Source organism: Xiphophorus couchianus, chromosome 5 (genome assembly GCF_001444195.1).
Source record: "Xiphophorus couchianus chromosome 5, X_couchianus-1.0, whole genome shotgun sequence".
In the NCBI taxonomy this organism is placed as follows: Eukaryota; Metazoa; Chordata; class Actinopteri; order Cyprinodontiformes; family Poeciliidae; genus Xiphophorus; species Xiphophorus couchianus.
In genome coordinates this window covers 38,861,849-38,888,990 of record NC_040232.1, presented here as the reverse complement: position 1 = coordinate 38,888,990, position 27,142 = coordinate 38,861,849, and the positions used below count along the sequence as shown (strand labels likewise).

General features: G+C 40.9%; 1 protein-coding gene across 5 annotated transcripts in view; it reads right to left on the bottom strand.

The window, feature by feature from the left end:
* The window catches only part of LOC114144767 (noelin-2-like), a 72,919-nt gene that overhangs the window by 15,132 nt on the left and 30,645 nt on the right, over positions 1-27,142 (bottom strand). For all 5 annotated transcript variants that reach the window (XM_028017932.1, XM_028017933.1, XM_028017934.1 and 2 more), the window contains 2 exons: positions 21,552-21,771; positions 16,906-17,012 (listed from right to left, as the gene is read on the bottom strand). In XM_028017932.1, the coding sequence (XP_027873733.1) occupies positions 16,906-17,012; positions 21,552-21,771 (327 nt within the window). The remainder of the gene's footprint in view (positions 1-16,905; positions 17,013-21,551; positions 21,772-27,142) is intronic.

Sequence of the window (27,142 nt, the reverse complement as noted above, 5' to 3'; positions counted from 1 at the left end):
GGGCTAGTGGAATGGACATGGGCGGGCGATAGCCGGCTGAGGACACGGCAGGGCATGATGATAGGAAAGCCGGCGGGGAATGCGTGGGGCGAGAATGAAGGGATAGAAGCGGGGCTTAGAAGAGGGGATGCTGGTTTAAAAAACGCCAGCATTAACTAATGCAGGGTATAGGATGGAGGGAGCAGGGCATAAGATGAGGGGATGCTGGTTGAAAAACGCCAGCATTAACTAATGCAGGGTATAGGATAGAGGGAGCAGGGCATAAGATGAGGGGATGCTGGTTGAAAAACGCCAGCATTAACTAATGCAGGGTATAGGATAGAGGGAGCAGGGCATAAGATGAGGGGATGCTGGTTGAAAAACGCCAGCATTAACTAATGCAGAGTATAGGATGGAGGGAGCAGGGCATATGATGAGGGGATGCTGGTTGAAAAACGCCAGCATTAACTAATGCAGGGTAAGGATGGAGGGAGCAGGGCTTAAGATAAAGGGACACGTTGAATAGAGGAGATGGAGCAGGGAATAGGATACGGGGCAGCTGGCTAGAAAAAGAAGCCAGCTGGAAGCGGCAGGGCTTAGGAGGTAACAATGACATGGAAGGGACCAGCAGAGGAAGGAACAGGACAAGGGATGAGGGGCAGCTGGTTAGAGAAAGAAGCAAGCTGGAAGCGCAGCGAGGCATTAGAGGAGAGAGGCAGATGGCTGAAGGACAGCTGGGAATGGTTCGAGGCATACGGAGAAGTGACGCTGGGAGAAGGGTGATTGCTATGGGTGAGCGGGGACACAGCGGGGCAAGAGAAGGTGGAATGCTGATAGGTGAAGGCCAGCGGAGGTGAAATAATGATACTATGGAGTGATATTACTGATAGAGAATGAAATCCCCCAAAAAGAGCTGAGGCCGGGGCCGAAGCTCAGAATTAGAGGCAGGAGGAGCTAGGCTAACTAGGGGCTTACAGGCTGTGTCTCGAGGAGTAATTAGAAGATAATTGCAGAGATAGAGGTAAGAGATGAGAAGATGGTAGATGAAGGTGAACAAAGGTAAAGTGGATGCTATGGAAAGATATGTTAGCTGGTGGAAGGAAGCTAGCTGTGGGATATTGAGATAGCGAAAAGAGGATGGGAGAATGGATAGACTAGAGTGAGAAAATAACTGCCTGCTACTGGAGATGGGATGCAGATGCTAGGATCAGACTCACAGGGTGACGTTAGAGGAAACGGGCGAAAGACAAGATCATTCTAGAATGAACCTGAAAATAAAGGTGTGGAGGACGATGAGGGGAAGGACATGCATCACGTTTGCTGTATAAGAGTGTGCACTTTTGCCTGAGGTTGACCAACCACCACCAGTGGATCGTGCAGTGCTCGTCTGGCACTGAGGGAAGCTGCGAACACGGAGGAGAGATACTTATTACATGAAAAGAATGCTGAAGATGAACTGGGGACTTTTATATATATGCCCATATATAAATTATGTAAAACTTTTGCACTTATTGGATTAAAGAACAATGACTCGCCAGATCTAGATCATCCGTGTGTTTATCTTCAGTTGCATTGGTTACTGCCACGCAACTTCGCAGGTCTTTCCAACAAATCGATCGAATGCTGCAGCTGATCAGAAATGCTACTGATCGCGTTTTCGCTAAAACCAGGAAGATGGAGCACAAAACGCCAATTTTAAGATCCCGACACTGGCTCCCTGTTGCCCAAAGAATTGACTTTGAAATACCATTGTTAGTTTGCAAATCACTGAACGACTTGGCACCACGAAACAATGAAGATCTGCCGTAAAGCATCAACCTCCCAGGCTCATGAGGTATTTCGGTTTGAGCCTGCTCTACAACCCCGGGACCAGGCCAGAAAGAGAAGCAGCATTCAGCATCTAAACCCCACGGACTGGATCAACTCCCGGGAGACCGTAAAACAGCTGAGACACGACTTTGATTAATCTCGACTAAAACCCGCCTGTTTAGAATGTATTAGAAACATACTTAATTACAAAGTTAATGATGGAACTTGACTTGATATCATATTCTGTTTGTTGCTTCCCTATGCGTGACCTTGGTTCTTGAGCTGTTATGATGTAAAAGCACTTGCGCTGAAAACACCTTGCTGCTAAAAAGCTTTCTTGAGTTAGATCTTTAAATACTACAGCCGCCACGAGCATCCGGTAAGGGATGAGAGGAGAGATTTCTGGTTCGAAATATATTAAATAGAGCTGAGAGTGGTCTACGAGAAATACAGAAGATGAGACAAATGAAGCTATTATTTTCACTCGCTATGGAGTAAATTTTTTTTTTTTTTGTACCAGCAGTTGGCAGCGAGACGACAAATAAACCGCAACAACGTTATCCTGATGATAACTCTTTAGATTGTCATACCTGAATTTAAGTTGCTCGGATATACGAATCCTACTTGAATGCGGAGAAAACTTACTTTTATTCGTTGACCCGCTCCCGGTCTCTTGAACAAACAGCTCTGCACGGCCTCTAACGATTACTTCGAAACGCTGAACGTGAGCTCTTACAACAACTGCTGATGCAGCTTGAGAGTACAAGGAACCAATCAAGGTAAACGTTAATTGGACAGTTTCCTGAGCTCTTAAAGCACAGTTATGTTAATCCATTTACGACATGCTATACAATAAGAATTTGATTGATTGATTTGGCTGGCTTGTTGAAAAGTGCCGTGCAACTACGTGACTTGGACCCAGGCGATGATGAGGGGTTTGGTTCCTTTATAGAAAGCCGTGGCTTCAGGGCGGCTTGTAAGTGCTGATGGCCGTGTTAACGAATCCGTAAGGGAAACCGGAGGGTGCTTTATGATGATTAGTTCAGAAGCAAGACGGAACGAACGCGTCTGAGCGTGGAACTTGAGTGAGCTAGAGAACAAGCTGCGTGAACCAGGAAGTGGCAGGATAATCTGAGAAATAATGGTATGCAGATTTCAGATGAGAGATGAAGCGTGAAAGCGCTGGACGGGACATGAGCTTGAAATATGAGAAAATGGGACAGCTGGCTTATTAGCGAAGAACAGCTCTGGCTCAGGATGAAATTTAACGGGTAGGGCGAAATGAATCTACGAGGCTGAACATGTACCACGACATTGGTAGCCTGCAGGCTACTTGTTAACAAGCTTAAGGTATTACTGGAGTCACCTCTTAGCTATCTGTATTACTAGAGTCACCTTTTAGCCATCTGTATTACTAGAGTCACCTTTTAGCCATCTGTATTACTAGAGTCACCTTTTAGCCATCTGTATTACTAGAGTCACCTTTTAGCCATCTGTATTACTAGAGTCGACTTTTAGCCATCTGTATTACTAGAGTCGACTTTTAGCCATCTGTATTACTAGAGTCGACTTTTAGCCATCTGTATTACTAGAGTCGACTTTTAGCCATCTGTATTACTAGAGTCGACTTTTAGCCATCTGTATTACTAGAGTCGACTTTTAGCTATCTGTATTACTAGAGTCACCTTTTAGCCATCTGTATTACTAGAGTCACCTTTTAGCCATCTGTATTACTAGAGTCACCTTTTAGCTATCTGTAGTACTAGAGTCGGGCTGCACAGTGGCGCAGTTGGTAGCACTGTTGCCTTGCAGCAAGAAGGTCCTGGGTTCGATTCCCGGCCGGGGTCTTTCTGCATGGAGTTTCTCCCTGTGCATGCGTGGGTTCTCTCCGGGTACTCCGGCTTCCTCCCACAGTCCAAAAACATGACTGTCAGGTTAATTGGTCTATCTAAATTCTCCCTAGGTGCGAGTGTGTGTGTGAATGGTTGTTTGTCCTGTATGTCTTTGTGTTGCCCTGCGACAGACTGGCGACCTGTCCAGGGCGTACCCCGCCTCCCGCCTGGAACGTAGCTGGAGATGGGCACCAGCAACCCTCCCGACCCCATTAGGGACAAAGGGTGAACAGAAAATGGATGGATGGATGGATAGTACTAGAGTCACGTTTTGGCCATCTGTAGTACTAGAGTCGCCGTTTAGCTAACTGAAGTACTAGAGTCAACTTTTGCTAACTGAAGGACTAGAGTCACGTTTTGGCCATCTGTATTACTAGAGTCGCCTTTTAGCTAACTGAAGTACTAGAGTAAACTTTTAGCTATCTGTATTATGAGAGTGAACTTTTAGCTAAGGTTGCCTGTATCAAACAGCCCTATTCGCCTCCGTCGGTTGGTTTGGGGAAACATTTTGCACGATTGTTTGCGTTTGCTGATTGTGCCGAGGTTCTAACGCGCCTGCGCTCTCCTTCGCTGCGCTCGGGTGTAACCCAGCGCGAGCGTCTCAGCACTCATGATGCGTTTAAAGGCGGCTTGGAGAAAAAAGGCCACGACATGAAAACATCAGATTAGCAGTTTTAACTGTGAAAAAAAAGCGAGAACACATGCATGGGAAGTGCGGAAGCCCCCAATGTAACAAATTGATGTAAGAATGATGAAGTTTGGAACGCAACCTGAAGGGCGCGTGCGAGTAGGGCCTGCGAGTTCAGGAAGGGGATAAACTAATAAAGTTCCTAGTTTTGTCGCGTTGTAAAAGTGAATGAGGCACGTGAAGGCTACATCTTACCCCCGAAGCCGAGGCGGCGTGGCGTGGGAAGTTCGATGGGAGGTGCTGATGAGCGGGCTGACAGCGGCCATGCGGATTTGAGCCAGAGCGGGGAACCAGTGGGAAGGCGGTGCGATAAACGCTGGCGGTGGAATGGAAAAATGGTGGACGATGAGCTGGGAGGGAACGGCAGCGTAGATCGAAGCAGCGAGACCTTGGCGGCTCGGCCGGGGCGGAGAAAGGCTGTCAGGGGATGTATGCGATGTAGACGGTAGGATTATGTGTCCACTTGCCAGAGACGGATCGTGAAGTGGGTGGCATAGGAGCGAGGGCCGGTAGATCCCAGATCGGCGAGAGAGCGGCGGGAGAAGCTGTTTGGAATGAATGAGGCCTGGACCGGGAGGAACTCTTCTTTCATCTGAGGAGCGTCCGAAGGAAAAGAAGGAGCCGAGCCCGCGGCTAAGCGGCTTTTATGGCGGACGTTAGAGGTGGAAGGACGAGCAATCACAAAGAAAAAGATCTGGTGAGATAGCTGACTGAGAGCTGAGGCATGCAGCTGAACAGGTTGAGCTCGGCTGGAGAGCGAAGGACGCCATGAATGAAGGTCCTTATCAGCTGGGACTTGGTCGATGATTGGACGTGACGTGGCTTGGTCGACAATTGTGGGCAGGTCGCTTCAATTAACGGTCCCGGTGGGGATAAAAGAGTCTTCCAGTTTGAATTTGCGCCTAGGCTTCATTTCAATGCTATGGATTAAAAAGTAATTCTAAGTTAAAACATGTATTACTATCAATTAATATAGCATGCCTTGTGCTGTTCAAAATTTATTGTCATTGAACAGTATTTAGAAATAAATGTATTTATTGTTAAATGAGCTCTGAGGTTTCTCAGTTTGCTTATCTGATCTTTTTAAGGTAAAAGGCCTGTAAAGAAAACACCGTGGACTGAAGACGAAGTTCAAGCCGTCGAGAAACACCTGGGTGCTTTCATAAAATCTTTCACAGTGCCAGGAAAAAATCACTGTGAAAAATGCTTAAAGGCAGAACCAGTGGCTTTAAAAAATCGAACATGGCAAAATGTGAAATTTTTCATTCATAGCCGCATTACATCTAACAGGAAGAAGCTTCAGCGTTATTAAATAGGCGTGCTTTATATATTTAGTTTTCCTTTTTCAATTTAAGTTCCAAATACTTGTTCAATGTATTTTTACATACTGCTTAAGTGTTAATTTAGAAGAAGCACAATTTTTCTTTTCATTGTTTTAAATGTTTATTTGAAAAACCTGAAGTGGAGGTTTATCTTTAATACTTTTAAGATAAGATTGTAGTGATTAGACTAAAATTGAACTTTTGGCCTTAATGAAAAGCATTAAATGATTTGGGAAAAATTCACCTTCCAGCAGGAAAGTAACCCTAAAACAAGAATCGCAATGGCATGGTTTCAAAGTGTATCCATGTGTTAGAAGGGCCAATTAAAAGTCCAGACCTAAATCCAAATTTGTTCTTTGCATTTCCACTTAGATTCAAAATGCTATAATAAAAAAGATTTTGTGAAGAATTGGCAAAACTGTTTAAGACTTTATTTAAAAGTTTCTCTAAAACGTTTGCAAATATATTCAAAGCCAAAGGTGGTTCTGCTGAGCTATGACATGAAACCGCTACAAAACACATTGATGTTTGTGGGTGTTACTAAACAAAATGTGAAAAAAAATGCATTGCATTAAGATAAGATTGTTTCTTTTTTTTTCTTTTACAGCCACTGGGCATATTTGTGCCTATAGTTAATTAAAAAGGTGTTTTGCGATGATTTGTTTTTGTGTAATAATTTTCTGATGTTAGTGATAAGTTATTGATCATTCTGTTAAAATCTAATAAGGCAGATGAACTATTTCAGGAAATTGAACAAAGGTCCCCACTAGGTAAGTTAGTATGTGTAACTTATGCAAATAATATGTAAATCTGGTCCCCATCTGACATGTTTTTTCGGAAGTTAATGAGTCCCCATGTAGTGTGGCCCAGACAAGTTGATGACCCTACTTTTGAAATTGAGTTATTTCAAGCTGTGTATAGGTTAATACAGCTATAAATAGTGTAAAATATTTTTTCGGAATTTTTAGAACCACTAGAAATTGTGGTCCCCACAAGTGATGATAAAAGTAGTAGTCTCCACAAACCATGGAAACCAGTCTGTGTGTACATGTGTGTGTGTGTGTATTACAAATTTGTCTTTTAGTCTTTTTCATTTTATTTGTTCTGAGTTTTGTTTATCATATTTCACCACCTTCCACTTTTGGTCTGTTATCACAATTGCAGACTTTCTTGTAATTATTATTTCCAGTGTATATACAATTTGTCATCTGAGACCTTTGTGTAATTCTTGTATCTTACTTTCAATCCACTCAGTTATTGGTTTCCACTTTCAGATTTGCAAAGCTTTTTATTTTCCTTGTTTACACGGAATTTAACTATTTCAAGCGTTATTCTTAAGGTGGGCATGGAAACATTGATTTTACAGTTTGATTGTTATTAAGCCTGTAAAATAAATTAGTCCCAAATGAGCAAATATATTACTTTAATTTGAAGTAATCTATTGTTGTCACTGCTGCTTACCACCAATGATCCCACAGTGTAACTCCTAAGACTCTCCTTCTTTTGGTCACTACATAACTAGCAAGTAAAATAAGGGCAAACTGTGGTAATATTACAATCAAATGCACTGCAATATTCACTCCACCTAATAATTAGGACATAATATGTCTATTAAAAGTTAGAAAGCTCCACACCCTCCTTGGAATATCAGCCTCTGGGTATTGAGATGCTTTTAGATAATGGACAAAATATAATAAGATTCCAGCAACAGTTTTTTTCCCCCTGAATACTAAAACCAGCAAGCACTGCCTTCAGCATTAAGGGCATCATTAGCCAACACAATTTCTATGTTTTAAAAGTTTCATTTCAGGAATACATTTTCACAATTTCTTTGGGTCGCAGCCAGTTGAAATAATAATAATAATTTTAAAAAACACCACAAAGTTGCCATTATGGAAGATGTGTTCCTTCAAAATGGGCCATCATTACAAGTCAGTAAGCCGGAGGTCGTCTGTGATAAATGACATCTGCTTGTGTTTGTCTCTGTCTGGTAAGTAATTGCCATTTATTTTCCATGATGGTCTGAAGCTAATGGGGACCCTTAAACAATCTTTTGCTGCTCCTGGTCCAGTGTACCACAGTGATATGATTAATAAGAAAAGACATTATTACAACTTTCGAATAAAGCTCGTCTTGTTGATACCTCAGAAAAATGATGAATGTAGACAGCGACTTACAAATTTGTCTGTTTGTTCTCATTTTGTCACATTACAACCACAAACTTCAATGTATTTGAGCAGGATTTTATGCAACAGACATGATATCTGTCTGTCAAAGAAGTGCATAAAGTAAAGTTTGAGCAAAGGGGCCGGTGGTGGTGAATGTTTTCACAAATAAAAATCTGAAATAAATGGTTTGTATTGTCATTCTACCCCACTTAATTTAACACCCCCAAGGAAAACATAGTGCAACTTATTTGTAAATAGCCAGCCTACATGTAAATTAATCTCAGTATAAAGATCAGGATCTCTATTAGTCATCATGCACCACATAACTTTGACTTATGTTAAAAACTGGGAAGAAGAAAGTCAGTCATGAGAACCACCAATCACAATTTGTTGCAAGCAAACATGACGAAGATGGCTCTTTAGTCAAATGAGACTATAACTGAACTTCTTTGTCAACAAATGCTATTTGTGGTAGACATTTAACAGTGAACATTACACTGAACACGTCATCCCACTTGTAAAACATGGTGCTAGTGATATTCTAATTTCACCAACATGAACAGGGAAACTGGTAGGAGTTAAATGAAAGACAAATGTAGCCATTTACAGGAGAATGCTGGAAGGAAACCTTTAAGAGACTGGAAAGTATTTGAGATTAGAGTAAAGTTTACATTTCCAGCAGTACACAAACTTTATTAAACATATAGATCCCCTCTTCCCCAAAATATTCATCTTAATCCATCAACAACAACAAAAAATCTCAAAACAAAATAATAAAAAATAAATCTATTTGAAAAAATAAATCTGGTGTTTGGCGCATAACATAAAATATTGGTCAAAAAGGTTTGTGCTTTTAAAGAGATGAATGTAACAACTTATGAGAGGGATGAACGTATGTGACAAGTAAATTCTCCCATATCCAGGTATGGAAGATTGGCTTTCATCTCATCTAATTTCTCTAATTAGGTTGACCAAAATTTATGTTACGGTCTGTTGGAAAGTAAAACCGAATAATCTGATTGCAATCAAAAATTGGGTAAAGCTATTCAGAAGAAAAGACTGATGGGTGAGGAGTGTGAAGAGGCAACAAATGGAAGAAAAATTAACCTTCCACAGTGTGGAAAATGAATTACCCAGAGAAGGACTAGAGGTGAAACAGATGAAGGAGAGGAGTGAAGAGCAATGGGAGAAGAAACTATTGTAGGTGAAACAGAAGCTCATTATTACAATTGCAGAATGAGAAAAATTCTGAGAACAGAAAATATTTAGATTAATTGTATGAGAAATAAATTCTCTTCTGCAGAGCTTTCACAAAACATGCTGAAAAGTTTTATTATTTTCATTTACAGTATTCAACATTCAAGTTGAATCAAGAAATTTAAGACAGGGACAATGATAAATGATTATACTGATATTTTGGGGGCTTTGAATATCTTACATTCTAATTGAAATTCACTTTGGAAAGACAATGAAAAGGACTGACTGCCTTCTCTTATTCTACTTTCAGCAATCTGTTCCCTTCCTCCTTTCGAATTTCATTTTGAACAAAAATTCAAAGGAAGAAAAACTCTTTGTTTTCTGTTATCTCATATGTGAATGCACAATTTAATTTCATACAACTTAAAAAGCTAAGTTTGAGATTAAGAAAGTTAGTTGCGAATACATTATTCACATGTTGAAATAGTCCAGTAAGGCTTCTTAAAAGGATCCTTGATTAGTTGTAACAATAGACTTTGAGAAATGTTTATTTTAAATTAAAAACCATACAGTAATATTGTAGGCTGTTTAGTTTTTATAAATTTTAATAAAATATTGTCGCACGAACGTCACTGTGTTGTTCACGCTGCAATGCATCCTGGGTAAGTAATGTCTAAACAACGATGAGTAACGTCATTAAGCCTTTTCAAATTGAACTGGAGAGTGTTGAAATTGATCAGAATAGAGAAATCACAAGAGGTAATGAAGATGAAGAGGACCAAATGGAGGAAGAGGATCAATTTGGCCGTAGAAACTGGTGTTTTGCTGCTGCTACTTTTAGCTTCATAAATGAAACACAGACTGATTGGTTGGGTGATCCGATAAGTACTCCTGGTCTCCCGGTCTGAATGTAAATGAAGAGCGCTGTCTGATGCTTCTCCCAGCAGGTTTTATGTGCTTTGTGGATAAAAACTGTCTGCATTTATTTTTAGCTCATTAAGGTAATGATCACCTGTTAGAGCCCTTGTCAGTTTAGCTCATACACATTACAAAGTTTTCTGGAGAAAAATGTTGAGAACAAAAATGTAGGTCCTTCGGCTCTGGTGTCAGATCAGTATACACTGTCAGACTGCGCTCTTTTTTTTTCTTGTGGGAAGTGATCCAGATTCACCTGACTGTTCTGTTTTGCTTTTGGGGGGTCCGGGGGGTGTTATTACAGCCAACAGTGACAGTGTGGCATTATTTAAAATTTCACCAGGCAAACACAACATGATAAGCAATATGATAAAGTTAGCCTTCCTGTGTTTACTCTGTAGATTCCAAAATGCATCCGTTCTGGTTTTGGTCGCCATTTTTAAACCCAGCAGGTTTATAAATGGTGACCTCCACAAGTGAAAAATCTAACAAAAATATATAAACATTTGAAGTAATTATGAGTTTTGACATATCACAAACAGCCCTATTTTCGTTAATAGGAAAATTAAAACATATTTAGGCCAACATGTTCAACTAATCTTAGATCCCTGTAACTGCTTCCAGTTAACCAACAAATAAGCATGGTAAGTTAGACCGCAGTGAAGTGCTGCATCATGTGCCATTTAGAAAAAATATAAACAGCTGCTAAAAACATGAGACATTTAAGCAAATATTTACTATACTGTGGACACTCCAGAAACACATCTTTGATGTTTCATTACATTTATGAGTCAGACTAATTACGTATTAGAAAAATCTTCTTAGCTCATTTCGAGACGCGGTGATCGGAGCGATTTTCACTTGAAGAGCAGCTTGTAAATCAGTTTCCCCTCAAAGATACAAGACAGTAGCAACCAGGGCTCAAGTAACTGGTCCACCTGGTCATGTCCACGCAAATAGCATTTTGTGAAAAACGGAAACATTTTAAAAGTCAGTTTCTAAATTGGTTCAACATAACAGCTCCTTTCATTGTTGTTTAAATTTGGTAGTGTTACGGAAATTTTACACGTTTGCAGAGGTTGGTCCTTTAATTGAATTGCCAGAGACTATTTGAAAGACAGATTCTCTTCTGGGTTGCATCTTTTTCTGCATTCAAAACAGGCACTATACATTTGTGGAGCGTAACTCCAGGCATATCAGTATGCATGCTACACAATTCACACCAGATATGTGAGAAAATTAAACTAGCAGATGCAATAAACATGTTTGAAATAAATCCATTACCTCAACAGCTTTCATCAAGCTCAACAGAAGTCTTGTCAGCAATCATCAATTCAAGTCAGGTGTAGAAAATTGGGATATAAGGGTATTAAAGTCTAAATTTCACCACTATGTCCCCTAGTATAACATAATGGATATTCTTGGCTGCAGAAGGTGATTTTGACACTCACAGAACAGAATTCCCTTGTAAAAAAAAAAAAAGACATTGGTACAGAGATTGTTAAACTTGAAAGGAAGGCTTCTGAAGGGTGATAGCGAAGGGTTATGGGTGTAGGCCCAGCGACAGACATGTAGACATATTTGATGGATAGTTTAGTTTTTGGTGTGTATGTGATGCAACACAGGTTTTTGTGTTTTAAATGGACACCAGAATTCAGTACAATACTGCTCTCTATATTTATATTGACACTCTTCAGAACTCTGACCACTCTGCCATGACAGACCACATGCGGCCCTATCAAAAAGCAGACATCTGTAACCAAATATCACTTTTATTTACTTGATTTCACTTTAAAAATGGCCATAGAGCTGCACAAACAAACAAGAATGCAAACCAAACTTGTCATTTTATACTATAAGTTTTAATGAGGAAAGATCCGGTGGCAGCTGTCAATCGCAAAGACAGTCTTGCAAAGTAAGAAGATTAACGTTCATATGTTTTATTAGTAAGTATGATTAGAGACATACCAAACATTGCAATATGAGGTTGGTGCACGTCTAACCATTAGTAACCATGGAGACAAAGCCGCACTGTCATGTAGCCTAACATGTGTGGAAAAAAACTGGTTAGCATCTGGTCTTTTGTATGTTTTTTATGACATAGTGATATAAATGTTATGGTCTGACTTCAGGCAACGTTGGCAGTTTGATCAACGCATCATGATTAAGGAGGGACGGGTCGGTTTCTCAGCTAGTTATTTCAAACTTTTGTAAATATGAGCCACAACCTGGTGTGTTACGTTCATATAGCCTGACTCGAACAAGTCAAAACAAATGATACAATGGCATCAATCATGGCTAAACTGGCATAAACAACTTGGGAGAACAGTTTCAGTCTGTTCAATACACCAGTCCCTCACTTCCAACATCCATCAATGATTCAGTGACATAGTTGCAAATGGTCAATAGTGCCAATACACAAGAAATATAATTATGCTAAGATATCTTGTTTAATCTCATGTATGTCAGAAAATTATTACTAAATCAATCCTTGAAATCCAATACAATCACAAAGACAGTTTCAGATTCTGTTACATACATAACAGTTTCATCGTAAGATAATGAACTCAACCTCTGTTTCCATTGTGGGCTAGTAAAACCTAACAGTTTAAGGAAGCCTAGTCTGACTTTCTTTTTGGGCAGACCTGTGAAGACACTGTTGCACTAATCAATTCCACTAGTATCTCAGTCACTTAAACCTGTAGAAGTAATGTGAACAGCTGTGAAACTTCAAGCAGATGGCAAAATATCTTCTTGCATGCAGAGCATAAATGCAGGGAACCGTAAAGATATCTGTTTACCAAATGTTGTATCCAGATTGTCCGTTTCATCTAAGGTACAGTATATATTACTATCTCAGTGACAGTTGGTATTTACTGCCCACTTTACCTCTCCCAGCCTTCAATCTTTTTGATATTTTAAGATTACCAGATGGAAAATTTAATAAAGCATTCTCAGAATAATCAAACAAAATAAATACCATCTGTAAATGTCCATTATTTTTTTCAGAATAGAGTAGAATAAACCTTTATTAGTCACAGTGGGGAAATTCATTTGTTACAGCAGCACAATAACAAAATATACCCCGTTGAATATAAAAATATCTAAAAATATACATGTAAACAGCCACAGTATATAGTAATAAAGTATCTACAGATGAAATACAATTTTAATTAAATAGAAACATGGAAAAATCAACAGGGCCTAAATCATTTAAATTATTATTAAGTCATAATGACCTTTCTCCTAATCATCTTTGACCTCATTAGTTTTTCATATTAATCTTTGATCAAATGTTTTCCTCAACCCTGCACTTCTGAGCAACCCTTTCCCAACAAAGCTGCTTTTCCACTGGCAGCCAACTCAATATTTGGAAGCACCTTAATAATTGTCTGCGTTCAGTTTCTCCACTGCCATCGCTAAAACTACAGACAAAGTACAATTCTACAACAGAGCAGTAAATCAACGTCAAAGCTTCTCCTTCTGTTTGCTGATTGGCCTTGTAGAAAATCAACTGGAGACAATTCGAGTGAAGGGGAGAAAGTCCAGACTGTGCCAGAAGGCTGTAGTGTGTTTGTTCTCTTCCTTCATCTCTGATTCCATCAACAGAGAAACCTTGACAGATCACGAAATGCCCACACTTTAGAAGATGTCCTCAAATACTGCGACAGATGTTGGCCGGCCTCAGAGAGTGAGAGTAAATCATGCAAACACACACACACAAACACACACCCCGTCATACTTTAAAGACCTAATAAAGATTTCATAAATGTCAAGCTGGGACCGTGTGCCGACACTGTAGTCATGGATACCCAAGAATCTGTGAAATGGACATTTACTCATTTTGACTCACACATTGTGCATGTGTGTATCTAAGTGTGTGTGCAGACAGTGGGTTGGCAATGCTAAAAGGGGTCCTAACACTTCAGATCTGCTGGGAAAACAATAATAAAATATTTGGAAGAGAAATTGCAGCTATCATACTGCTGTCCAGGTACAGTATAAGTCGTAACAGCTTTCTCAACTTGAGGACAAATGTTATCAAAGGTGCATTATGTTTATCACAAGCCACAAACAGCATTTACATTATGTTTCTATTAGTTTTGGTTTTCTGAGAGCACAGAAAATGTAGGTGATGTGATTTTTGTAAGTGTGCAGCTTAGAAACTGTTGTCTGGTTGTCCGCTATTTTGCCATTCCAAGTTATTAAATTATCTGTCTGTGTGGAAACTGTTAAATATATTATCGACTTTCGGAAAAGTTTATTGATTTCTAATTCAGTCAAAATTAATAAAGCTTCTGTTCACTGATTGGCCGGTAGAAAATCTACCTGAGAAATCCAGTTCAATGGGAGAAAACCCAGACTGAGCAGTGAAGGGAGTTAAGAATCGAGTTGTGTAAGAAGGTAATGCTTCACCAACAAAACTCTTCAACAATCCATGGTCTTGAAGCATACATATTCATACTCAACTGTGAAATTTAGATCATTCTATGGATTATTTTATGCTTTATTTGTCACATACTTATGGTGTTGCTGTATAAAAAAATACACGTCAATGACACAATGCAATCTGCTGGGTTTCCTTGGCTAAAAACTTTTAAAGCTAATTTTAATAATTAACTAGGAGTTGATAACTATGATCAATTCAAATGTCTTTTTTCTGAAGTGCCTCAAGAGGACCTTTAGTGTGATTTCATAAATAAAATGAATTGAATTAAAAAATCCTAATGAATTAAATCTGGCTTCTTAATCTTCATACTGAACTTTGCCATCATGTTTCATTTCATAGATTTTATTAATTTATCTGTATTTATTTCTTCTGTTTTTACTTTTAGTAGTTTTAGTGTACTTTAGTTTAGTTTGAGTTGAGTGTTACTAGGGTAGTGTTACTTTGAGTATTTTACTGTGTGGTCGAATTATTGTTGTGTTTGTTCGTAAACTTGTATTTTGGAGAGAAGTTAGTATTTTATTCCATACATGTTGCATCTCACTGTTCAGAAAAAGGAAAATGCTGGACTTATTATAACTAAACTTTTGTCATGCAGTTATGTATTAACAATAACTGAGACCGCACTATTTGACTATTATTTTCTTGATGAGCAAGTGGTGCCCCGACTTAGTCAAAGCACAAGAATGAACAAAATGTATCATGTTTTATTAGGCCACGTTAAAGGTTAACATAACCATCAGCACAAAAACAGTCTTAAAGATAGAAAAAAACTGTTAGCGGAAGTTGAGATCTTTTTAGATTTTCATTGTGTTATATATAGAACACATACAAGTAACAAATCCTGCATTTTTATAAGCTCTACTTGTTTCGTTGCCAGAATGCCGCACTCTGAATAGAGAACATACATTATACATCAATAACCGTCAAGATGGAAGATGAGGAAAGAAGATCCAAACAGACATCAGAAATGTGAAGGACCTTACACCAGTGAACTGGAACTAAACGGGTCATGCAACTGGAATACTGATGCTTTGCATGGTTCCCTCCCATTACAGGGAAAGTTCACATAGCACGGGTAAGCGTGGCAATATAAATCACACCTGGCAACTGGGAGACAGTCGCCTTGACAACTAGATAAATATGCGCTGCCTGAACAGACTGTTTTGTTGTGTCTGTGTGTGCATCCGTTAGAGGCGACTGAAGCTTGTAAAGAGTGAAAACAAAGTGCACAACAAAGTCGTGCTGGAAATAAGACAGAGAAAATACATTAAGGAGAATGTCGAGCCTCCCAACTATGTGACCGTAGACATCATCATTTACTATGATGCTGGCTTCTACAAAGATTTCTTAAACCAGACCTAAAAAATATTTTATCAAGATCATCCATCTTTATTACTTTATGTACATTTTTATATGGTTTCAAAAACAGCAGTACCTAAGATTTCCTTTTCTTTTGATTGTGCCTACAGTTCCTTTGTGTCCATAAAAACTTGGGTTCAAGGAAATAAAAGGAACCCAGGCATCCTGCTCACAATCCAACCCTGGCCAAGAAGGGATATAAAGCTGAAGCCAGATATTTACATACACCGTGTTCCAAATTATTATGCAAGTGATATTTTCTCAGATTTTCCTAAATGGTCAATGCAAATGATGGTCAGTATAATTTTCAAGTCAGTATTTTTAACAACAATTCCAAAAACTCCTGTTGTAAAAACTCTGTAAATCACCCACATTTGGGGATGTATATTTTAAAGCTGGATGTCACATAAAATGCTTCCATCACAGAAAACTAGAGGTGATAAATGGGCCCCAATTTTCTTAATTTTAGTGGGTCAGTTATTAATCGATTGATATTTACATGTGAAGCCAATCTTATCTATACCACAGCAAAGATCTGAAAGTCAACTACTGTCTTCTTCTGTTCTTTTGAGAAAAGTACTTTGACAGACAGACCCTCCCACCAGGTTTATTATCTGCATGTTTACAATTTCACCCCACTGTTGGCAGCTCAGAGACTTTGTTCCTAAATTTAACAACATTTCAGAGAAAAAAAAACTGAATTGGCCAAAATGTGAATCAACAAGTCAGGCTTTTTAAAGATGGATAATCGACGATCAGCCAGAAAACTGAAATTGGTGCGCTCCTACAGAAAACTCCAGTATATTTACACACATCCAGCTTTAGATATTTTGGTTATCTGGTTTCCATAAATTAATAATGCAAGATGCATTAAACTGAAAAAAGTTTAAAAAAGGCAATCCAAAAATAATTGTGATTTTATTTTGTCCACTGGATTGTCTCAAAATCTGACTGGGTAACAATGCCAATACCAAAACTCTTGAATTTTACTTTATGACAATTATACAATTATACTTTATGAATCATGATTATGAACTGTGAAATCAATTCTGGGTTACCACATATAAGATTTAAATTCTTATTCAGTCTTTTTGTAACAGTTGATCTTTGGACTTCATGCACCTACCCTGCTGTCAGAGCTGGGAATCATGGCGTCAGTCATCCAGGAGCCAAAGCGGGACCCTGATGATTTCACAGTGATCGGGTTGCTAACTGCAGTCAGGCGACCACAACCTGAAAGATCCCAGAAAATGTTAATTGTATGTTTTACAAAAAAGACAAATGAATGAAATGGAAGTTCCCAGTTAATTCATAAGGAGTCATCAACTGCTAATTTATCACCCTTTTTATAAAATCTTTCTCAAAAATAAACATTGTTTCTGAGGAATTTATATGTGCTTCTGATGTATAATTGTGCTGCAGTATTAATCCAGCTAAACAAAACTGTAACCTTAAAGTGGCACCAAACTCTTATTTGAAATTTACCCCAACTTTTTTTCTTCTCCAAACAGAATCCCTGAACTTGTGTTTCTGTCTTGACAAACTGTCTTGCAAAGGTCGTGATGTACTTTAAGGGGGAAGTATGATGTATTTTCCAGGCACGTAGTGTCTTTTTATAGCAGAATAATGTAAATATATTAGCTTCAGATGTTATAAAAAAAGATGTATATCCAAAATGACTTAAAAGAAATTTGACTTTGCAATTTAACATCTTGAAATTGACCTTTTTGTCCATAAGAAGCTCTTGGTCTTTCTGAAACTTTGCCTTCAGTACATCAAAGTTTTACCATTAACCCATATACAATATTCATAGGAGCAATGCGATAAAAAGTAGTTAAACTACTTTACTAAAGCTTTGTGAAATAGCAGATTCACAGTTTCACAAAGCTATTTGCTAATTGCTGCTGCCGCTAGTCTGAAGGAGTTGAGTGGGGGAGGTTTAGGGAACGATATGGGGGAGTTTCTCTGTGAGGTGGAAGCTCGGCTTGGAGCATGTGCTTGGTGGCAACCATTTGGCACCACCATATAGTTCCCAAGGGAGACTAAAGGAGACTAGCATCCCTCCGCCTACGGGTGGGGGGACGGGTTCTGACTGTCGTTTGTGCTTATGGGCCGAACGACAGTTCAGATTACCCACCCTTTTTGGAGTCCTTAGAGGGGGTACTGGAGAGTGCTCCTCCTGGGGACTCCCTTGTTCTGCTGGGGGACTTCAACGCTCACATGGGCAACGACAGTGAGACCTGGAGGGGCGTGGTTGGGAGGAACGGCCCGCCCGACCTGAACTCGAGCGGTGTTCTGTTGCTGGACTTCTGTGCTCGCCATGGATTGTCCATAACGAACACCATGTTCAAGCATAAGGGTGTCCATATGTGCACTTGGCACCAGGACACCCTAGGCCGCAGTTCGATGATCGACTTTGTCATCGTTTCATCGGATCTGCGGCCATATGTCTTGGACACTCGGGTGAAGAGAGGTGCGGAGCTGTCCACTGACCACTACCTGGTGGTGAGTTGGCTCCGGTGGTGGGGGCGAAAGCCGGTCAGACCTGGCAGGCCCAAACGTGTTGTGAGGGTCTGCTGGGAACGTCTGGCGGAATCCCCTGTGAGACGGAGCTTTAACTCCCATCTCCGGCAAAACTTCGAACACGTCCCGGGGGAGGTAGGGGACATGGAGTCTGAGTGGACCGTGTTCCGTGCCTCCATTGTCGAGGCGGCCGATCGGAGCTGTGGCCGCAAGGTTGTCGGTGCCTGTCGCGGCGGCAACCCTCGAACCCGTTGGTGGACACCTTCGGTGAGGGATGCCGTCAGGCTGAAGAAGGAGTCCTATCGGGCCTTTTTGGCCTGTGGGACTCCGGAAGCAGCTGATGGGTACCGGCGGGCGAAGCGGCATGCGGCTCGGGCAGTTGCTGAGGCAAAAACTCGGGCGTGGGAGGAGTTTGGAGAGGCCATGGAGAAAGACTTCCGCACGGCTTCGAGGCGATTCTGGTCCACCATCCGGCGTCTCAGGGGGGGGAAGCGGTGCAGCACCAACACTGTTTATAGTGGGGATGGTGTGCTGCTGACCTCTACTCGGGACGTTGTGGGCCGGTGGGCAGAGTACTTCGAAGACCTCCTCAATCCCACCAACATGCCTTCCACTGAGGAAGCGGAGCCTGGGGACTCTGGGTTGGGCTCTCCAATCTCTGGGGGCGAGGTCGCCGAGGTGGTTAAAAAGCTCCTCGGTGGCAGGGCCCCGGGGGTGGATGAGATCCGCCCGGAGTTCCTTAAGGCTCTGGATGTTGTAGGGTTGTGTTGGTTGACACGACTCTGCAATATCGCATGGACATCGGGGGCAGTTCCCCTGGATTGGCAGACTGGGGTGGTGGTCCCCCTGTTCAAAAAGGGGGACCGGAGGGTGTGCTCCAATTATAGAGGGGTCACACTCTTAAGCCTCCCTGGCAAGGTCTATTCAGGGGTCCTGGAGAGGAGGGTCCGTCGGATAGTCGAACCTCGGATTCAGTAAGAGCAGTGTGGTTTTCGTCCTGGTCGTGGAACACTGGACCAGCTCTACACCCTCAGCAGGGTCCTGGAGGGTGCATGGGAGTTCGCCCAACCAGTCTACATGTGTTTTGTGGACTTGGAGAAGGCGTTCGACCGTGTCCCTCGGGGAGCCCTGTGGGGGGTTCTCCGGGAGTATGGGGTACCGGGCCCTTTGATACGGGCTGTCAGGTCCCTGTATGACCGGTGTCAGAGTCTGGTCCGCATTGCCGGCAGTAAGTCGGGCTTGTTTCCGGTGAGAGTTGGACTCCGCCAGGGCTGCCCTTTGTCACCGATTCTGTTCATCACTTTCATGGACAGAATTTCTAGGCGCAGCCAAGGTGTTGAGGGGATCCGATTTGGTGGCCTCAGGATCTCATCTCTGCTTTTCGCAGACGATGTGGTCCTTTTGGCTTCATCAGATCGTGATCTGCAGCTCTCGCTGGATCGGTTCGCAGCCGAGTGTGAAGCGGCCGGGATGGGGATCAGTGCCTCCAAATCCGAGGCCATGGTCTTGAGCCGGAAAAGGGTAGAGTGCCTTCTCCGGGTCAGGGGGGGTGTCCTGCCCCAAGTGGAGGAGTTTAAGTATCTCGGGATCTTGTTCACGAATGGGGGAAGAAGGGAGCGGGAGATCGACAGGCGGATTGGCGCAGCGTCTGCTGTCAAGCGGGCGCTGTACCGGTCCGTCGTGGTGAAGAGAGAGCTGAGCCAAAAAGCGAAGCTCTCGATTTACCGGTCGATCTACGTTCCCACCCTCATCTATGGTCATGAGCTTTGGGTCATGACCGAAAGAACGAGATCGCGGATACAAGCGGCCGAAATGGGTTTTCTCCGTAGGGTGGCTGGGCTCTCCCTTAGAGATAGGGTGAGAAGCTCAGTCATCCGGGAGGGACTCAGAGTAGAGCCGCTGCTCCTTCACATCGAGAGGAGCCAGTTGAGGTGGCTTGGGCATCTGGTCAGGATGCCTCCTGGACGCCTCCCTGGTGAGGTGTTCCGGGCACGTCCCACCGGGAGGAGGCCCCGGGGAAGACCCAGGACACGCTGGAGAGACTATGTCTCTCGGCTGGCCTGGGAACGCCTCGGGATACCCCCGGAAGAGCTGGAAGAAGTGGCTGGGGAGAGGGAAGTCTGGGCCTCCCTTCTGAAGCTGCTACCCCCGCGACCCGACCTCGGATAAGCGGAAGAAGATGGATGGATGGATGGATGGGAGACTAAAGGATTTCTCAAACATGCAAGAAAGAGTCAAAGCAAAACTCCACATATGTTTTTGATGAGCGAACATTATATTATGATGTAAAGCTCAAAAGCGTCGATTGTACACAACACTCCCCATTTACAGTTATTGACTCTGAGGAGCTAAATACAAACGTATGGCACATCTTTAAAATAATGCATTGAAAAACGTTTTGAAATATTCCTTCCACTTAACTTTGTGTTGGAGGGGGATAAAATTCCAATAACAAATGTAAAGAAATTAAAAGCATAAATGATTTTCGGCACTGTCTGACCTTGTGAGAGTTTCACTGCTTCAGGCTCCCAGAGCAGCTGTTTAACATCTTTTTCAACACATTTATTTGGTGTCTGATCTTTGTAGCACACAGAGGGTAGAGACAGCCTTCAGACATACCTGAGCTCAGTGAATGCAGGACAATCTGACAAACGGCTCACTGCCGTAAGTTGGAACTCTATATTTACTCTGCAGCCTGGAGTGCAAGAAAGTGAAGGAGCACAAATCTCCAAATGTGAAACTGATCTTTCAAGACTACATCACATTTTGTTGCTAATTAATATCTTTTTATTTAATGGTGCTGTCATTTCCTCTCTGAAGCAATTAGAAGGTTATGCTGCACCAAAAAAGGACCTGACAGCATAGCTGTGATGTACAATCTTCACAGCTATGTTTAAGCTCTAAGATTTAACATGCTGGTCATTTCTGAGAGATGATCCGTTTGTGGACATTTAAAAAAACATCAACTCTAAACTGATGTAAGAACGGCTGGAATATGTGATTTTTTTAATGTCTTTATTTGTTCTACTCACCACTTGGATCATTTGTTATAGTCAGCCCTTTATGCCTTTTCCATTTACTCTGTGTTGTGTTTTTAAATTAAATGTCACAAAATTCGCAGGCAATCAGTAAATGCATAGCCATCCTAACTGGCATTACTCTCCTGCCAAATTAGAAAATACAAGCCCTGGGATTTCTTTTAAAGTCAGCCCCAGCAACACATTTTCTTTATGACCCTGTAACACATACCCAGTTTGTTCATGCAGCTGTGCAGCCTGGTCTCCAGCAGTAACACCCTTTGCTGAAGTTCTTCATAGTCATATGCTCCAACCTCCTCCTGAATGGCTGTCAGGATGATCGATAGGTTGAGCAGCTCCATTCGCAAGGCGGCCAGCATCTGCAAGTCCAATCTGTACTGCTCCACCACCGACAACAGGGGCCGCAGCTGAGACATCTGGCCCTTTAACTCCTGGTGGTGCACAAGAGATGGAAAATGGGACAAGTTACAGGAACTGAGCAGCAGAGGGGCATAACTTAGCAACTGACCTACAGGAAGTTCAAGGTGAAAAAAGTGGCATTTGCAGTACTCTTGTTATCAGCTAACATGCTTGTTATTTTTCCTGACCAAAGGCTGAGAAGCGTAAACAGTAAGAGGGTGTAGAGAATGGTGGATATCCAAGGCTCAGATTTGTCCTGCAGGCATTTTCCCCTCACCTCACCAAAAACTACTGGATTGTCATCAGTATATCAGTCATCTCTGCATCATCACTGTCCAGAAAACAGCAGCTCATCTTTTAGTTGATGTAAAAGAACCATGGAGTGATTAATTTCGGATTCTTCATGCAGAAGAAAGCTGAAAATGAACCCACAGCTTTTAGATTGCAAAATGACTGATCTTCCCATGTAGCCAAAGTGTGACACACTGGTAAAGACATTTTGCATCACTTTGGCACAAAGTCCAATAGTTTTATTAAGATGAAAAATGTTTATATATATATATATATATATATATGTGTGTGCGTGTGTGTGTTTGGGGGCGGAGGGGGGGGGGGGGTGTCTGTGTGTGTAGCTAAAAAAGCACAACAGCCCTTAAAACCCAATTAAAACAGCCAAATTAGCAGCTGTTTCCATACCTCTTCATTTTAATGTGATTCCACAGTGAGATGAGATGATAAAAGTGTGGTTTTAATATAATAAAATGGTTTTATTTTCCGAATCACTGTCTCTGAGCTTAACTCTCATCCGCTCACAGACTCAGACCATCATGTGGTCAGAATGTAAACAGTAATTAGCTGCCTGGCATTGCCATCTTTTAAACTTCATAATGAGAAAAGCCTCTGACTTCATAAGACACATCCATTTGTTGACTCGGGGTGATTTTGTTGAAGCTCAGTACTGCCCAGATTCTCACTGTCAGCTCATCTTAATAGAGACACAGAGGAGAGTAATAGATTTGATTGTTTGAATGACTGGAAATTGTTTGACACTAGCCTGGTCATTGCCTTTCTGTGCAACTTTCCTCAAAAATATTCTCACTTACAGCAGATCCAACAGTTAGGAGTTTGTTTTTCGTGGAGCAATGAGAAACATTGTTTCATACTGGCAGCCCCTCCGAAGAGTCAAAGGTGTGTTAGTCGTGAAAAGTATTTAGTTTGTGTAATGTGTATTTTGCCTGTTAATATGTTTATTTGGCATAAACTTAAAGTAGCAAATAAATGGATTATAAAATGATTACTTACATCTTTGTGTTTTAGCTCTTAGGGTGGTAATATGAGGATTTCAGTGCTACAATGAGTGGAATGTACCTTTAAAGGCATTAAAGCTAAAAAATCATCAGTAAGTTTTTTAAGTCTTTGTTTGGAGAAGCATGCTGCAGTTTCAATTAAGATCAAACTTAATATATAAGCTTCTATTTTGTATTTTATTCGTTTCTACATCTGACTGCAGAGGAGTTTGTGTCTCAGTGATGAACCTCGTCACTAATCACAACAATAAGCAGTAGAAGTTCAGTTAAACATTTTGTGAAGCTTGGCTAAAACCTATTTACTTTCACAAATGTGTTTACTTGAGCAAAATATATTTTTTTAAACATTCTCTCTCTTCTGTTATTCATGACTTTATTTTACACACATTTAACTGCTAGGACACGCTGAGTCATGATTTTTTCTGCTTCCATATTAAGACCTTTTAGCTCTCCTTGGAGATGAGCTAAAACTAAAGAAAGAAAATGTGAGGATGGGAAAAAAAAATCACATTACCAAATGCAAAGCCCCCCAGAACATGCTGGAGGGAATACACGTTCCATCTGGCCTGGGAACACTTCAAAATCCCACAGAAGGAGATGGAAAATGTACCGGAAAAGAATATGCAGGGGCTGGACTACAGTTTGCTCTGACCCAGATAAAAAGCATAAAGCTTTGTGATTTAAATTTTATAACTCACAGCAGATGAATCAGGAACCAGAAAGACATCTGACGTTAGTCTACAAACAGCTTAATGAACATCAGTATTGGTATAAATTATATATAGGGAGTAACTGTGTGTTACTGCAGAAGGATGAAGGGTTATTATTGTGTGCTAGTAAGATTATGTAGATGCCTCATTGTCTTTACATTTCTGCACAGCAGTTAGCTGTGTGGAGAAAGGATTCTGAGTTCATATTCAAAACAAAAGGGAGTTTAAAAGACGTTTCAGTGGGAAGACAAAGGCGTCATTATTCTCTCCGAACAGCAAAACTCCCACACACAAATAACCACAGCGACAAATCAAGGAAAGACATTTACCAATCAGTCTAAGTCCTACTGTTCCCACAGCAGTTATGCTCACTAACTGTTGTGGGAACAGTTATGCTCACTGTTTCCCTCCACTCTATCAAGTTTAAAATATTTTCAGCCCAATTTTTTTCATGTCATTCATTGCCTCCCCCCCCTCCCCCTTCCCCCTGCCGTGAAGCTTTTAATGTGATAGTTTGTGGTAGAAATGTGACTTTTTGTCACATTACTACCACAAACTCCCTGAGTGAAGTTGCCCTCCCCCCTCCCACCTTCTTCAAAACAGGCAAAATTGGTGTCAAATGTTTGTGCAGCAAAAATGTTTGCGTGCCACTATTATTTTAAAGGTATTGAGAAATGTTTTCAGAGGTCATAAAGGGTCAAACACCTCCCTCCCCCACCATCTTGAAATCAGACAAAATTGGTGTCAGTCAACTCAACTATGTTTGTGCTCCTTTGGCTTTGAAGATATTAATGAAAGTTTAAAGGTCAACTCCTCCTCCCACACACACACACACACACACACACACACACACCCCTTTACAAAATCAAAATGATCTTTAAAATGTCATTCAAAATTCAAAAACAAAGCAGCACAAAGCACAAAGCAGCACAAACAAAAATTTTGTCTCACAAACGTAGTTGATTGACAGCAATTTTGTCTGATTTCAGGGAGGTGGGGGAGGGCTATTTGACCTTTCATGACCTCTAAAATCATTTCTTAATATCTTTAAAATTATAGTGCCACAAACAAAAATTTGTGCTGCACAAACCAGCACAAATGTTTGACACCATTTTTGTGTGATTTGAAGGGGAGGGGGGGCGGGGGGGTTCACTCATAGAGATGCCAAAGCAAAGTAATGTGTGAAGTGAAGGTGTGTTACAGACCCCCTGGCTTTTAGATTGTGCTTGGCAAGAGATGAAAGGCAAACTGTATTAATGTGCATCATGTGCATTAACACATTAATACAGTTTAAACCAATTCATTTTCAATGGAAGGATGGATTGTTCCATCAAGTAATAATTAAAATATATTAAAAGCCTTTAATCTTATTTTTCAATCCGTTTCTGTATTTTTTTTTTTTTCTGTTTATCGTTCTGACCTCCAGCTCTTCAATCGCTTCCTCTGTGGTGTAGAAATACTGTTTAGTTATTGATAAACTTACTCTAGTTGGGCATAAATATTCAGCCGTTCTGCCACATGGTGCGAAGGCAAAAAGCTTATGACTGAACCCTCCTCAGCCCCAGGAGCATCAAACACATATGCATATGCACACAAACACACAAACACAGACAAGCTGCATAAAGTAACCAAGGACAGACCCCCTGGTTTTTAGATGATGCTTGGCAAGAGATGAAAGGCAAATGGATTTAAGGGAAGGCAGCAATAAGCTATATTTGGGGAATTAAGGGCGAGTTGTGTGTCTGTTACGTTGCTCCTGCTGTGGGGATTTAACTTTGTTTATATAATCACTATGTAGGTCTCTCCTCCTGCTTGGAGCTAAAATTTAAAGACCTGTGATGCAAATTATCACAATTCTGAGGCTGAACATGCTCCAGTGTTGCACTAAGTGTTATGGAAAGAAACCATCATAAAATTGGCCATATTATGTAAAATTGACTTTTTTGAGATTCACGACAAGTGATAATATTGTGCTCTCTCCAGGTCCCTCTTGAAAATAAGATCCAGATCTCAATGGGGTCTACCTGGTTAAATAAAGGAAATAAACAAAAATTAAACACACCTAAGCGCTGCCTTGATTCTTTCATGCATGTTTGAGAAATCCTTGAATCTCCCCTCTAAGCGTCTGTATTACAGAGCTCCCCTTCCCTGCGACTTCTCCACTTGGCTCCTTCAGACTAGCAGCAGAAGTGATTAGCAAACAACTGGTATAACTGAACATCTGCTGAGCTCATCACCAACAAATTTTATGTCAATCGCTGATAAAACATTGTTAAATGCTTAATAGAGGAATGTTGTTGCGGTGACATACTGAAGCCGGCGTTTCGGAAAGAAAAAGCTTCTTAAAGAGACAGAGGCCCAATTCCGAGGTGTTAAATAGCAAAGTTGAATTTCTGGAAAGTCATGTTTCAAATATATACAAGAAATGTATAAAATCTGAAGGTAACAGTTACTTGATTGTATTTTAAAATGGGCCTATCTGCCATTAAAATTTTGGATCGCATGATAACATGTTTTTTGAGGAATACCGGGAATATAAAATTATGAACACTTTTCATTTACAAAGACATTGAAAAAAATGTTCTTAGTATCCCAAAGAGAGGTCTGGACTTTTAGCAGAGACGCCATTGTTTTTCGTTTCACCATTGCACCATCCAGGAAGTTATTTTGCCCCTGATGAAGTCTTCATAGTTCAGAGTGAAATAACTGAAACACTGGTGTGTATTGTATTGTAGATGCTTGCTGTAATTTCTGACATCTTTGTGATTAGTGTAAATTTGACTCACAGCTTTAAATGTTTAGCTAATTGGAATATTTTATATTTTTTTAATAATGCAAATGACACTTTTGGTTTCTTCTACAAACCTAGTGCATTTTTAATAAAACAATTTAAATTAAAGCTGCATGCAACACATTCCTACTCATCATATATGGATGCTTGGTGTTGGTAGCACAGCCACCCTGTTGGTGTCGTCTTTGCCCTCAAGTTGTTCCTGCACCCATCCACTAGGCGGTGCATTTGGCGAATCTTCCAAATCTACTTCAGTAAAGTTCAGTTGAGGTAGTATTGTGAGAGAGCTAATAATGCATCTGAGTGTTTTTCAGTCTGTAAAACACACATGCTGATTTGTTTGCAATATAAAAAGTTCCAAAGCACAAAATATGCAAGTGCTAAAAATAAGCTTTGAGAGAGGAAATGCTCTAGAGAACCAGAACTAACTAATGCATGAATAAACAAGTCTTTGCCTGTGTGACTAAGAACGCTAACTTCAAACATAACTTCATTCTTTTATATTAAGATTTCATACACTTCAAAACAAGAAGTTTTGAAGAACCCTGTGAACAGCTCAGGGCTGGCTTGCAGCCTGCCGTTGGGTTTGTAGTTG